General features: G+C 39.7%; 1 protein-coding gene across 1 annotated transcript in view; it reads right to left on the reverse strand.

The window, feature by feature from the left end:
• Window positions 1-15835, reverse strand: part of LOC145785359 (FERRY endosomal RAB5 effector complex subunit 3-like) — a 116903-nt gene that overhangs the window by 19587 nt on the left and 81481 nt on the right. Inside the window, exon 8 of the mRNA XM_082597014.1 lies at window positions 8979-9093. Coding sequence (XP_082453140.1) covers window positions 8979-9093 — 115 coding nt within the window. The remainder of the gene's footprint in view (window positions 1-8978; window positions 9094-15835) is intronic.

Consider the following 15835-nt stretch of genomic DNA (forward strand, 5'->3'; position numbering starts at 1 on the left):
TGCGTCACGGATGAGTGGTTACATAAGCGCAGATTTAGAAAAGTGTGTAGTAAATCACTTAACCGTAACAAAAGTTGCTTGAAATTTGCATATAATCATCATGATGTACCTACCAGCAACAAGTTAATCAAATTGCATATTTATAAAATGAAGATTACGTCTGTGGAAACAATAAACCTTTCCGGTAGCTCTGTCCAATGAAACGTGACGTGGAAAACAATCACGCTGGTTGCATCATTAGCAAGCGCCAAATTGCTTGTGAATACTTAATAACTTGTTTAGCAGTTAGTAGAATCGTCGCAAGAAACGTGAAATCAAAGTTAAAAACAAAGAACTGACCATTATATTTTATTCAAGTTACTTTTATAAGCAAAATAAGCCAAGTCATAGAATGATAAGCTCTATTATTAATGGGCTCTCGTAACTGCGCAAAAGCTATGGCGCTTGAAAGAACTGTTGGCAGTGTGTTACTGTGTCGGTGTGAAAGCAAATGCTGTTGGTCAATAATTTTGATAGACTTGAAATTCGTTACAGTGTCTTTATAATAATAAGTGATCAAAAGTGTTTATAATAAGTGAGAATTGAAATCAGGTAATTTTGGGGTGCTGAATCCAAACTCAGATTTTTACTATCACATCAAATTTTTGAGATATGATAACAAAAATACTTTATTTTTGCCAAAAGTGAAAGATTTGGCGTTGCGTTTACTACCAACATACGCAGTGCTATAACGAAAGATTAGTGTTAGACAGGCCAAAACTGCTAAAATAAGGTTACTGGACAAGCGTCGCCATATGCTTGCTTAAAGGTTTGTGATTTCATGCAAAACATTGACGGGGGGAGGAGGTCAGTTATACTTTTAGCTTGTTGTTACTGCCTTGTTAATAATGTTGTTTAGAAAACAAATTGGTATCAATATTGTAGTTTGGGCTTGTATTTCAGTTACTTATGCACCACATGGTCTGGATTTCTGGATATAGCACAATGTGTATGTGTGATAAACGCAAAGTCAAATTTTCCACTTTTGACAAAGTAACAATTTGTTGTTATCATACCTCATAAACCTAACGTGATGGACAAAATCTGAGGTCAGATTCGGATTCAGCAATCCAAAATTACTCTAAATCAGTTTTCAAAGTTCATGCCGCAAAAATCAGTGTAATTAACGTTACAACTTCCAAACCTTGTGTTCAGCGATGAGCAGAAATTTGACGTCCAGCATCATTTTAACAGAATGATCGTGTTTGGTCAAGAGATGGTGATGTGGAACCCCGGGTAGTCACTCGGAGACAAGGGGCGACATCAGTGGTGGTATGGGCCGCAGCCAACGAATCCGGAAGAAGTCCATTAAATTTTGTGGACCAAGGAGTGAAATTGAACTAAGAAAACTACCGAAATGATATTTTTGAGGGTTCATTGTTGCCTTGGGCAAAGAAACATTTCAAAAAACGTAATTGATCATTCCAACAAGATTCTGCCCCTCCACATGGAGCTAAGAGAACGCAAAACTGGCTTCCAGCCAATGTGCCATTCTTCATTTCCAAGTAAGAATGGCATCATTCATCCCCAGACCTAAACCCTCTAAACTTTGGCATCTGGTCTTATTTGAAGAGCAAGGTTTCGACTAAACACCACAAAGTTTAGAAGCGCTGAAAACTAATCTGAAAAAACAATGGACCAAAATACCTCAAAGAGTTATTCGTGACTCTTGCAGGTCCTTTTCGAAGCGTCTCCGACCTGTTATCAATGTAAATGGTGGACACATTGAGTAAAACTTGTTTTTCCGAAATATTTATTTATTTGACAATAATATTATATGTTTATTACTCAAAACTTGTCTACCATTATTTAAATGCAGTTGTTTGAAGTTGTGACGTTAATTGATGAGTCATGATGACCATGTGACATGGTCATTCAAAACAGGGGTAACTTTTTTTTTTTGAAATTGTTACGAGCCACTCTCCCAAAAGCTTCCATTTACTACAAAAACACCTTGTGTGAAATATTTTTGATAAATATTAATATTTAGGGGTGGCCCAAACCCCTCAAAATGTTGACGTTTTTGACAAAATACTGCAGATTTAAAGCGGCCGTATTTTTAAAACCCTTGAAACAAACATATCAGTGTTGGGGTTCATTTTTATCAGCATGGTGAGCACTGTTGTTTGATAAAGTCAAACAATTCAAAATTTGTATTTCATGTATTTTCGGTATGAATTTTATAGCAATAACTCGTCGTCGTCTGAGCTTCTGGGGCTGAGGGTCTATCCTTTTACCACCCCAGATTCACGATATTCTCGGACTACACTGGAAGGCTGCTAGAGAGCAGCCAGTCTTTAGTTTCATCATCCATGACGCGCAGACCTTCCACTCCTTTAGGTGGCTTGAAGATGGTACAGTCATTGATGATGTGGTCTGCGGTCTGTTCCTCGGCACCACATTCACAGGAGGAGGAAGAAGCCATTCCCCATTGGTGCATGGTTGAGCGGAAAAGCCCGACGCCAGTACGGAGACGGTTGAGGCGCACCCATGCCTGTCTCTGTAGTGGTCAGGCCGATGGGGCGTGTGTCGGCGTCGGGGATGAATAAATGGAGTCTGGCGGTGCTTGACCTCCATTCAGAATTCCATTTATGGTCCGCCCAAGCAGCCGCAGAGAAGGCTTGTTCATCAGCTTCGTTGATCACAAGCCGAGCGGCTGGCACAAATGGGTGTCTTGATTTCAGTCGGCGGGGGTGCCCGTTTGGGAAGGCAGAGATCTTGTGGTGGAGAAGATGGTTAGGCTCCAGTGCCCGTCGACCGAGAGACAGAGTGGCTTCTTCGCGACGAAGCTCAGCAGGTTGGATGCCAGCGAGAATGGGGAGATTGTCCAATGGTGTGGGACGCAGGCATCCGGTCACTGTGCGCAGGGCACTGTTTATGGCAGTGTCGATGTTGTGGCAGTGAGCACTGCGGCACCAGACAGGTGCACAGTACTCTGCAGAAGAGTAGACAAGGGCTAAGGCTGCTATTCGCAAAGTGTCAGCCCTCGCCCCCCAGCTAGAGCCTGCCAGGCGCTTCAGTAGTGCAGCGCGGGATGTCAGTTTCTTGCGCAGTGACACCAAATGGTGGCGGTATGTGAGCGATATGTCTAGTGTCACCCCAAGATACCTTGGCTCGGGGCAGAAGGACAGAGGTTTTCCGTTGTTGTGGGCATGTAGCTCACGATCAGCTTCCCGATTGTGTAGGTGGAAAGCTGCTGCCACAGTTTTGGTTTCGCTGAGTTTCAGTCGCCCAGCAATAACTGATAATATGATCTTTCACAGTAAGGTTATATTTTGAAAGATGAATACTGTAGTTATGTCCAAAGTAAATCAGCTAATTCTACAATCCACACAAGGCTATTTTGGGTCTCCCCTCACCATGGCCAGGTGGGTATTAGCTGTTAAAAACAGGGGTGTCATGGCGACCAACCACTCATTGTTGCCCAATTAAAGTGTTCTTGAGCGGCCAAGGAAAGTTCTTGCGGTGCTGAAACAACTTGCAAAAGATACTGTAGTTGGTCCTCCTCTTTTGTTAAGCGCCCAGAAAAGGTTTGCACAAGGGCAATGCTTCTTTCTGCATGGTCATTGGTTACAGCTAATGACCCGCAGAATGCTCTGGCAATACAGAAATCTTCGTTTTCTTCCCACTGAGTTGCTGGAAACTGAAGAAAGGAATCTGAAATCTTAAGTTTTTGAAACAACAACCTCGTGTTGGAATTAGCAAATGTTGGCAATGTCATACCCAAAATGTTTTCCAACGACACGTTAACTTTCTTTGGTGGAACCTCTTTTTTCTCAATCTGCAATATTGCTTGTGCCATCTGGTCTTTAATGTTTGGCATGACATCATCAAATAGTGAAAGACCTACCAACTCTTCGGACAAGTACCATAAATGGCGTGCCATCTTCTCAGTTGTCACCCCAGATATTGCATCATTGATGGCTGCATACTCCTTTAAACGTTTGAGCAAACACAAATCCCTGTTCGGAGCTTTCACAGCAAGTGGAGCGTTAACCCATGCTTTAACATAAACACACGAATAGAAAATACACAGATCTCGAAGTCCTTTCTGCTCACGGAGACTCAGACGAAACTGACGGCGAAACATCCACACTTTGAATGTGTAGATGACCTTAGCCATCCAAAGTGCATGATGGTTAGCCCCGGGGGGTCGAAACCGAATTTTATTAGATGGTGGAGCTCCGAGAAACAGCAACGCCAATTCCATAACTTCCCGATAATAATCATGGGGTTGTGTTTCCGTGGTCAACACTGTGTTAATAAACTCGACCAGTCCTCCTCTAACGCCTTGATAACACTTGCTGCTACCTCATCTGTGGTGGCATCTTCAAACTTGTCATGATCAATAAACTCTCAGGAGTCAGGACTCCTTAAAACGTTTGAAAAGCTGGGTTATTGGTGCAGAAGATGATGATGGCACTTGAATTGAAGCAGCAGCTGCATTCAATTCAAGTATGTGGTGGCGACGGTATACAAGTATAGGAAGTAAAATAACAAGCCAAATATAACAGATCTCGACCCAGTAACTGTTCAATAATGACACAGGCTCCATTTATTCGACCAGTGTTTGAGCTTGTGATATCAAAACACAGTGCCTCAATATTTTGTTTGACGTTCCATTCCTTAAGCGCTTGAAAAACTGCTCGAGCTTGAGCTTCGCCTGTACTGGATGGAAGTTTTGGCACTGACAGGAGCTGCGTTTTTCCTTGAAAAGACACTAGTATGGGAAGGCGATCAACATTCTTGTTTCCTGTTAAATCCGGAAGAAGTTTTCCATCCCAATGGACAGGTGCATTAGGAGAAAAGTTGTTCAAGATTTCTGTTGCAAACTGCTCGTGATGGCTACGTCTGCTGCGCCTTATGCTTGATGTACTCAAGGTAAACTCTTGAATGTTGTGCCCAAGGCTTCTTGCAGTTTATAGCAGCTCTATTTGAAACATTGGCGCGGCCGAGACTTGCTGAGAAAGTAGGTGTTACAATTTCTTTTCTCTGTGGTTTTCGTGATAGCGAAGAAGCATGAGATGGCCCAGCTTTATATTCATCATCAGAGATCGACTCAGCAACTATCTTGAAGAATAGCCACCGCCATTGATGCATCAGCTGCTTTATCAGCCAGTCGACGTCGCTTGTTTTCTATCTCCAAAGAAACTGGACTTTTCTTTTGCTTTTGTAGTAAAGTTGCATCAAGCCTACCCATACATCCTCGACGTCCTTTTTCACGCTGGGCCAAGAGAAATTTTTTATCTTCATGATTTGTCATAATGCTTAAGGCATTGGCATGAGCAACATCAAACAGATCGTCTAAGCATTCTGTAAACTTTTCCTCCTCTGTTGTATGAGTGACTGAATTCCGCTTTGAGTGCTTTAGCAATTTTCTCCAGCTACAATGGAATTTCTCCAACTTTGTGATAGCATGTTTTTTCTGCTTCATGGGAATACACGCCTTCATCCAAAACACAAAGATCTTTTCAATCGTTAGTGTTGCTGCCTCTCGAATTGTGTGGTTCCCTTCTCGGTGAAGATATAGGAAGTGACCCAAGCTTGTTTGTTTGAAGGAAGTTTAGACCCTGTAATTTCTGGAACATACAAATCCAAAAGGTAGAGTTTCTTCTGATTTCTAGTTGCAACTGCCTTTTTTACAGTATGATAAGCACAATACCGACACACTACTACTAAGTAAGTTATGTGATTCAGATTTCACAATAATCTATGAAAATACTAAATAAGTTGCAGCTTGCGAATAGTAATTCCTAAATGTGCTGTATTTTACAAAACTGTAGCAACTATCACTAACTGTGCTACCTAAAGTGCCTGCTGTAAAAAAGACTGATAATGATAACAGACCACATGTGAGCGTATGTCACAGTGGTGAGCTGCTGGCAGCAGAGAGTAAATGCAAATAAAAAAGGAGCGGGTTTGCAGTATAAAGTCATTGACGTTTTATTTCCAGACATTTCGTACAACACTTAGTTCATTTTGAGTTGAATGTATCAAGAGTGAGAGAAACATTGACAATTGACATCCGTTTCTGTCATCATGCTCCTAAGTGCTGTTGTATTCTGAGCATTCCAGTCATTCAATTACAATTCTTGTACCGGCACCATTGAAGCAAAATAACATGTACTCGTAGAGTTGAGTTCTAAAATAACTGCATTATCAAGAATTTTGATTAAAATTTCAATTTAAAAAATCGCAAACTTTAAAATAGCATGTTTTGAACTGTTACTGGGCACCAAATGACAGTGCTCACCATACTGATGAAAATGAACCCCAACACTTATGTGTTTGCATCAAGGGTTTTCAAAATATGACCATTTTAAAACTGCAATGTTTCGTCAAAAATTTCAAAATTTTGGGGGCCTTGGGCCACCCCTAAACATTAATATTTTTCAAAAATATTTTACACAAGGTGTTTTTGTATAAAATGGAAGCTTTTGAGAGGGTGGCCCGTAAACATTTCAAAAGTCGATTATTTTGAACCACCATTATACTGAATACAAATCCAATCAAAAGTTAACACTGCATGAAGTGTTGAAGTTTAATTTACCGTTTTCCGTCCTTATATTTCACATATATGTAGCTATTTCTGAAAGATTGAGTATGTGTGACTTTGGGGGTTTGTGATATACTACTGAACTTTTTATACACAATTCACTCGCTTGTTCCATATACACAATTCACTCGCTTGTTCCGAAGTTCATATTTCTTTCAAGCGCATAACAAAACCAAGTTGGTACAATCTTAAGATAAAAAACAATTTTTTTTTAGTTAAAACAAAATTTTGTTTTAATATTGTTTTCAGGTAAAGCTAAAGTTGTTCAAGGCACAGTAGAAACTGTCGAAATTTTTAAATTACGCTAGGTTCCAGCAAAAAAACAAGCAGGTGGTTAGCCTGGGTCCACAATGGCCTAGTTTTGCTTCAAGCAACCCGACTAAGCTTATCAACAACAAAACCATACCTTCAAGCAAGAGAAAATTTTGGCAATTTTGATACCAGTTACTTAAATCTTAATTCTTCATTTTGTGACAGATAATTAATTTGTTGGCTATAAGTGTGATATTACAACAAAAATAGAGAGTAGGGCATCAAATAAAGCCATGTTTAAAGAGTTTCTTCATCTGCTTAATGAGTTTTGAAGAAACAGTTCATGAGAACGAAACGAGCGATAGAGAGGTGACAAGGAGATGCCAGGCAGGGTGGGGAGCATGGAAGAAAATAACAGGAGTCATGTGAGACAGAAAGATGCCAGAAAAACTGAAGAAAAAACTCTATAAAACGATGGTAAGACCAGCAATGTTGTATAGGATGCAGGCAGTAGCCTTGGCAAAGACAAAGGAAGAAAAAATGCAAGTGGTTAATATAAAAATGCTGCAATGGTCTCTGGGGTTGACAAACGAGGGCCAAGTAAGAAATAAAATTATCAGAAAAAGATTGCAAGTCGGAGAGGTGAAAGATAAGCTGAGAGAGAGAATGGTGGTGTCACGCTGTGAAAAGAAACGAAGATTATTTCAGAAGCAAGAAGAGTAAGACAAGTGGAAGTTAGTAAAAGAAAGCAAGGAAGGCCAAAAAGAAGATAGATGGACTATTTGGCAGGAGATATGGAAGTAGTGTGAGTGGAGAAAAAAGATGCTGCTGACAGAGTGATATGGGAGACTGCAATCTGCACCGACGAGTCATCGTTGACGACCCCCACTTGAAGTGGGAATAAAGCCAGAAGAAGATTTTGAAGAGCTTCTTCTAATTTAGAAAATAAGACTGTATTGCATACATACCGCAGGTTGGATATATTTACTATATAGCTATTACCCTCCATACCATCAACCTGTCTAATCATTTTAGCATGCAAGTTGAAAAGACATGGAGATATTATACATCTCTGATGAACTTAACATTTTATATCTACAGGGTGTTTCAAAAAATTTGACATCATTTGAGACTTAAATTATCTCAAAAAGTATGTACCGTACTTCAAGTCAAGGAATCTTGACAGATACAAGGGTAAACATAATAAATTTCATGTCAAGTTATCAAATCAAAATCAATTTGTTTTCTTAGAACACGTCAAACTGTTGTTGCAGGAATTTGAACTTCAGAACTCGCTCCTCTTATGGACTTTGCTGAAGTTTCACAATTTTTTGCGAACCTTCTATACTGGCGTTGACTTCCGCCCAGATCCTTTTACTCTGCACAAGCAACCTTCTTGTTTGAACTTTTTATGCCATGTCCAAATCTGCTTTCAATCTGGCCCTTTTCTTTATTGCAAATGCACGCTGCACAGTTTTATTCGACTGTGTTCTAGCATACTCTAGTATACAAAATGCTTTTTCTACGCTATTGTAAGGCATTTCTACATCTAAAAAGAAAAACGCCTGAAAATTAAAAGATAAAATTTATCTTGTACCTGTAGTACATACTGTTAAAATTTGAGATTGTATAAACGATATAGTTGGCAAAGTTACAACACTGTACAATGATGTCAATTTTTTTGAAACACCAAGTATTGCTAAACACTGCATCAAATTATTCATGATTAACTCGTTCAAAAGCCTTTTTATAGTCTATAATGCATATGTATAAACATCTTTATTTAATATTTATTTGGTTGTAGCATTCACATATTGAAAATTCCTTCCCGAGTTCCTTTTCCAAACACAAAACCACTTTGAGCTTTGTTGATTTCAATAATTTTTCTATTTCTTCTGAGAACAAATGTTGTTCGTATATTTGTTATATATGAAGAACTTGAAAAAAATGCAATTACGTATTGCATATTACGCAAAGTGAGTATTCCCAACAGTGAGTTTCTAAATCTTACATCAATACAGAGGATTCGAGCTATTACCATCAGGAGGAAATCATCAATGACAACTAATTCTACTTAGCTATAGCATCAGTAGGTCTTCCACTGTTAAGTCCAATAAAACTAGAGACTTACTTGGCATCTAGCTGTTGGTCCTTGCATGCCATGACCGTCCTCTTCACATCGTCCAGTTGTGCATTTAGAGACTTGAAGTGAAACTCAGTCGATGAATGGCAAATCGAAGACAACTCTGCGAGATGCACTAATGGATTAAAAAGCATTCAATAAAAAGCAAACTATGCCTCAAAAAATCTGCAATTGCATAACGTAATCGCATTGATTGATAACTAGGTTCAAGGACATGAGTGAATGAGTGATGAAGGACCAAATCTTTGTAAAGAATTTACTGACGAATTGCATGACAAAGAATCAATAAGAAAATAACATAACCACATTGGGAAATCAAACATTTTTAACATTTTGGCGTGAAGATTGCAACACACATCAGGCAGGAATAGGGTGAGCCCATTTTAAATCCAGCTTCGGAAAGTGTAAGTAGAATAAAAATTTGTAAAAGTGATAATAAAACGACAATCAATGTTTGCTTACAAATTTAACTTTGATTGTACTACACTACTCGTTTCCAAATCTGCAGAGTACCAATTACTAATATTTTTACCGGTATCCAAGTGTTGTAAAAATTCAGAGCAATAAATAACAAAGAATATTATCATGCAGCAGGACAAATTTTGATTGCACAAAACCGTTTTATTTTATGTTTGTTACGTTCCATTGTTGCTTTGACATTGTTTTTGTGGTGTCACAACAACAAATTTCATTTTAAAGCCACACCTTGTCCTCTTCATGGGTGTCACAGTTTCTTTCTATCTCTTACCAGGAAAGATACTTGGAAAGGTTCAATGACGTAGTTTAATGGAATATTACCGAAAGGCAGTCAATTAAATATCGAATAGTTCTACTAGTGAAATGATAATGAAAATTCTTGAAGGACTTTAACGAACGGCTTTTCAAATAACTCTAATTTCGAACACAATTTATATCAGCACCAATTCTTATCTACTTGTATTCAATTGCTTCAACTTTCAATCAACAATAATCTCTGCATCTATTACCCACTACCACAACAACAACAATCTGCAACTCATAACACAACTCTCATAATAATCATAATGCAAATTCACACCACTATTTATAGTTCAGGTTGTTTGGTCCAGCAACTTCGAGAAGGTTACGCAATGTTACATCATACGAACTCATTGTTCTGTCAAGTTGCAAACAAGCAAGTTAAAGAAGCTTCCAGATTTGCACGTAGCAGTAGTAGTAGGCATCCTTCCATCTTTTCAGATGATGGTAGCACTCTGGGTACGGCAGCTTCTCATATGGCTCTGAAGTCCAATCCTGGCGTGGCAGTCTCGTCCACAGTTTGGACATATGAAATCAGAGGAGTTCTGAGGCAGCTGTCTCTCTTTTCTTCTTTGTCTTCTTTCCTCTAGTTGCTTCCTCCGCCTCGACTGACCCTTTGCTAGACTCGCACTGACTTCGTAGCGCCATCTGTTGTGATTTGCTGCGATCAGTTCCAAGCTGGCAGGGTCTATGTCAGTTTGCTTCAGGTCTCGTTTGCAAACGTTTCTGTAACGTAGTGCGGGTCGTCCGACTGGGCGTTTCCCTGTGGCAAGTTCACTGTACAGAATGTCCTTTGGAATGCGCCCATCTTTCATTTTGGATACATGCCCCAACCAGCGTAGACGTCGCTGGCAGAGGAGAAGGTGTATGCTCAGGGAGCAAGAACGTTCCAGAACAGTGGTGTTGGGTATTCTGTCCTTCCAGGAAATACCAAGAATGCGCCTCAAGCAACGAAGGTGAAAGCTTTCAAGGCGGTTTTCTTGTCTGGCGTAGGTGGTCCAGGACTCACTACCGTACAGCAGAGTACTAAGAACACATGCACGGTACACATTGACTTTTGTGTTAAGTGTCAAAAGATTATTGTCCCACACTCTCCTCCGAGTTGAGTCATCACTCCTGCAGCCCTGGCTATCCGTCTGTCGATTTCCTTATCTAAGGACAGGTTGCTGGTGACCGTTGAACCAAGGTAAGTGAAGTGGTCTGTCACTTCGAGCACTTCTGGTCCTATGGTGATGACAGGTGGCTTGGGGACATCTTGGCCCATGACTACTGTTTTCTTGATGCTGATGGTCAGTGCAAATTCCCTACAGGCGTGTGCAAACTGGTTGAGCAACTGCTGCAGCTCGTGCTCGGCGTGTGCTGACAGTGCTGCGTCGTCGGCAAACAGCAGTTCTCTGATCAGCACTGTGCGAACCTTTGTCTTGGCTCTCAGTCGGGCCAGGTTGAACAGTTTCCCATCACTGCGGGTGTGTAGGTGGACAACTTGTGTGGAGTGACCGAATGCAAACTTCAGTAACAGAGAGAAGAAAATCCCAAACAAAGTCGGCGCAAGGACACATCCTTGTTTCACACCAGATCGAATTGCGAAGGGTTCAGAGGTCTCCCCGTCGTAACTGACCACACCCTGCATGTCCTTGTGGAAGGAGATGATGATGCTAAGCAGCTGTGGGGGACAGCCAATCTTCTGCAGTAGCTGAAACAGGCCTCTCCTGCTGACAAGGTCAAAAGCTTTCGTGAGGTCAATAAAGGCGATGTATAACGGCCTCTGCTGCTCACGGCACTTCTCTTGAAGCTGTCGTACAGAAAAAATCATGTCTGTTGTGGACCTCTGGGCGCAGAACCCGCACTGAGATTCAGGGTAGACCCTGTCGGCCAATACCTGAAGGCGCCTAAGGACCACCTTGGCAAAGACTTTTCCTACGATGCTAAGCAGAGAGATGCCTCTGTAGCTGTTACAATCAGTGCGATCCCCCTTGTTCTTGTACAGAGTAATGATCTTGGAGTTGCGCATGGACTGCGGTACTTGGCCCTCTTTCCAACAAAGACGCAGTAGCTCGTGCAGTGGTTTTAACAGGACTGGTTTCCCACACTTTATGACCTCGGCTGGAATGTTATCCTCTCCGGTGCTTTCCCACTTTGCATAGAGTCAATGGCTTTACTCAGATCTTCTAAAGTAGGTTCCGCATCAAGCTCTGCTATACAGTAGAATGTAGAATGACCTGGAAATACGTCAGATAATAAAGATTTTGCAATCAAAGTCAGGGCAGGGCACTACAGGGCAGTAACCGGCACTACAGGGTAGTAACCGATAATAACATATAGCATAAGAATTCCACAATCAAAACAGCACGTTCGGTCAAGATACAAAACAGCCCGTTGTGAGACCTCGCACATTGATTGTGACAATGGGTGGCAAAATTGGCCCTTTTTACATCGATTCAAAGCATGCAAGAAAATGTAAAATAGACGAAAAATTTGTAAATTGTGGTTTTTCAGATTCTTTGTTATTTATTTAATCACAGTTACCACTGATGAATAATAGTATGACGTAAGATGCAAAAGGTTCCTTTTTTGTGACACTACAGCTGGGGTTAACCTCACGAAACTCACAATAAAATTAACAATTCACATTCAATGAAACTTGTGAAATAGAAAAGGTCGAGCAATTAGGATGGAGTGAAATTTTTGCATATCAAAATCAAATGTCTTAAAAGTGGCATTTAGGACTAAAAGCAACTTTCAAAGTGATTTTGATCATCTGTACACCTACCCAGGTGGCAGATGCCTGAAAGGTCATACGACCTTCAAAATCATTTCAAATTTGAGTACAGGTTAAGCTAGAAGGCGGGTTTTTGACTTAAAATACTCAGAAAGTCTATATTAACATCTACTATACAACATTCCCATTTGCTGATGACATTATCCTTATATCTGAGCAACCTAAACAACTACAAACAATGCTAAATGAACTCAATACAGAAAGCAAAAAGATTGGCCTTCATATGAACTTTAACAAAACGAAAGTTATGTTTAACAAACTGGCAGACACCGACAGCAATATTCTTTTGGACGGAGCGAATATCGAAAAAGTTGATCACTATATATATCTTGGCCAAAAAATTACAACCAACTCCAATAAAGAAGATGAAATCAAAAGAAGAATATCACTTGGATGGCAAGCCTTCGGAAGAGCAAGTTCGATATTTAAGTCAAAACTGCCTCTTTCTCTCAAGAAACAAGTCTACGATCAATGCATCCTTCCAACCGCTACATATGGTGCAGAAACTTGGAACCTTACAAAGAAATTAACACTTAAACTAAGAACTATGCAGAGAGCACATGAACGAATCATGATGGGTTTAACATGGCGAGACAAAAAGACTGCCGAATGGATCAGAAATCAAACGAAATTACGAGATATATTGAGCACAATCAAGAAACTAAAATGGTCCTGGGCAGGTCATATAGCAAGATATCAGGACAATAGATGGACTAAAAAATTAACAACATGGACACCACGAGAAACCAAAAGAAAGAAAGGAAAACCAAAAGTAAGATGGAGGGACGACATTGACAAACAATGCAATACAACCAATTGGTACCAACTAGCACATAATCATGTAAATTGGCATGAAAAGGGGAAGGCTTACGCTTTGCAGTGGGCTCTCACAGGCTGAAAATGATGATGATGATGATACAACATTCGTTTTTAAATGTACCACATCAAACACAAATTGGCAAAAAAACAATTTGTAATATATATCTGAGATATCGACTCAAAATTAGAGAGAAAATTATTGTTTCTTGTAGAGATGTTTAAATGTTGTTTTAAAAATCACTGTTGCCTGGTTAGTAACATACATTCTTTACTTGCAACAATTGCCTTCACTCCTATTCTCCATCTTATTCTGTCTATCGCATCTTTATTCAGTACGAGCTTCTGTTCCTCATTCTTTCCATGTTCTTTTTGGAATTCCCAGTTTCCTCATCCAATCTACCTTCAAAATCAACGCCTTTCACAGAAAACTTCCGTCCTCCCTCCTTAGCACATGCATTCCTCTGTTATCGGCTACATTGCCGAGGGGTACACAACATCCTGTTGCGGCCAATTTGTCGCTGGACAACTGACAACTAGATGACGACACGAATTCTTTACTAATCTGATTAACCCTTTCTTATCATGACCGTGGCTTGTTTGACTGGAACCTTGGACATCTGTTGATGTATTTTAGGAAACATTAACAGAGGAACAACATTGAAGAATGACAACTGACTTGTAAGGAACAAGTCACGATAGGCATTAGGCAGACTTCGTAGCGGCCATCATCTGGATCTCTGACACTGGCAGCGCAAGACTGAAAGATCAGAAAACATGTATGTCTCAATTGCAAGATTGGATAAGAGACTGTCGAGCACGTCCTGCTGGAGTGCCCAGTTGTCCATCTGTCGACATGCGGCCAGTTGACTGTCCCAAAAACGATCGCAAATGAACCACGATTAGTGGTTAAGGTCTGGGAGAAATGGAAGAAAATGACAGAGATCAATTCTTTTTTTGCTAAGACTTTTTGGTTATTTGTGCGAAAAGACTTTAAAAAAATTCGGCCATTTTTGTGATGAAAATTTTCCTTTCAACAGGCTTATACAAGCCAAAATTTGCACTTTGTGATTAGCTACAAGATCAAGTTTCGCTGAGAAACGTTGTTGTGCTTTATATTTATAATTAAACCAACTCAAGAGTTTTCAATAACTGTTTCAAGGAAATTTGTCTATGCTTGACATTTGTCACATTAAGAACAGGGGAACCAGCTGACTCAAAGACTGATATAGTCTTTCACTGCTTCCGGTCTGTTTTTGTGCTATGGTGCTATTTTATTCATATTGTGCATAATTATAACCATACTATTCTCGCAAATAACGAAATAAAAGTTTTCTCTCTCACTCTCGAACATGTTTCATCAACGCTCAAGTTTGGTTTTTAAACATTTAAAATAGATATTTATGGTTAATTTACGGCTTAATACATTTTTATTTGACTGTTGCAGTGGCTTAATTTTATTCTATTTTGTTCAGACTTTTACTTTATTACAGTACAGTAAAAAAATAAAGATGCAGTGTTTAGACTGCCCAAAGACTAACCGAAACGTGGCACATGGCTTGCAGCTATTCCAAGAGATAATTTTCCAGATGCAAAAATACATCATTGTTTTAACAGCGGCCAGAAAAGATCTACTACTATTAAGCATAGAAAAGTAAAGCCTTCATATCTACCATCTGTACCCATGTCCCTTTGAATTTACTTCCTTCACCACCAATACTTCCTACAGGGTGAACAAAAAGTCAGACCAACTTATAAACGATTTATTAACAGAAAATAAATAAAATTTCATCAAAAAGGTTATCACAATGAGAGCTTACAATACTAGGAATAAATTTCTTTATTTTCAATGTAGCCGCTCTTTACTTGGATAACTCTCTCAATTTTTCATCGAAAGTTTTCAACCTAGGCACGTAACTCATCCTGGGATATTCATCCCCAAAATAAATAAATTTATTCCTAGTATTGTAAGCTCTCATTGTGGTAGGCACTTTAATGTATTCCACTGCACCAAAGCAGTAACGCAGTCATGCGTGACATAATCTACGATTCCTCGCGAATCAGCTGATTGCAGTCATGTGACTCAGCACGTGATATTGTGAGCGTTCTTCTCGAAAGTTTTTGATACAAACTAAACTAAGTGAACAAATCGCAGTCACCAGCGTCGCCTCGTGGATTAGAGTTTGGGCAAGAGATAAAGTCATTTCGATTGCTTGGGTTCGATTCCCACCTCCTGTCTTCACTCTTTTTTCTTCTGTAACTGAAATGAGTGTAAAAACAATCTTTGGCTGCAATCAGGTGGTTTCAAACATCAGTGATGTCATATGTCACGCATGATTGCGTTACTGCTTTGGTGCAGTGGAATACGTTAAAGTGCCTACCTCTCAATGTGATATCTTTTTGATAAAATTTTATTTATTTTTTATGAACAAATCGTTTATAAGTTGGTCCAAGGACTTTCTGTTCATCCTAC

The sequence above is a fragment of the Aplidium turbinatum genome, chromosome 16 (assembly GCF_918807975.1).
Source record: "Aplidium turbinatum chromosome 16, kaAplTurb1.1, whole genome shotgun sequence".
NCBI classification, from domain to species: domain Eukaryota; kingdom Metazoa; phylum Chordata; class Ascidiacea; order Aplousobranchia; family Polyclinidae; genus Aplidium; species Aplidium turbinatum.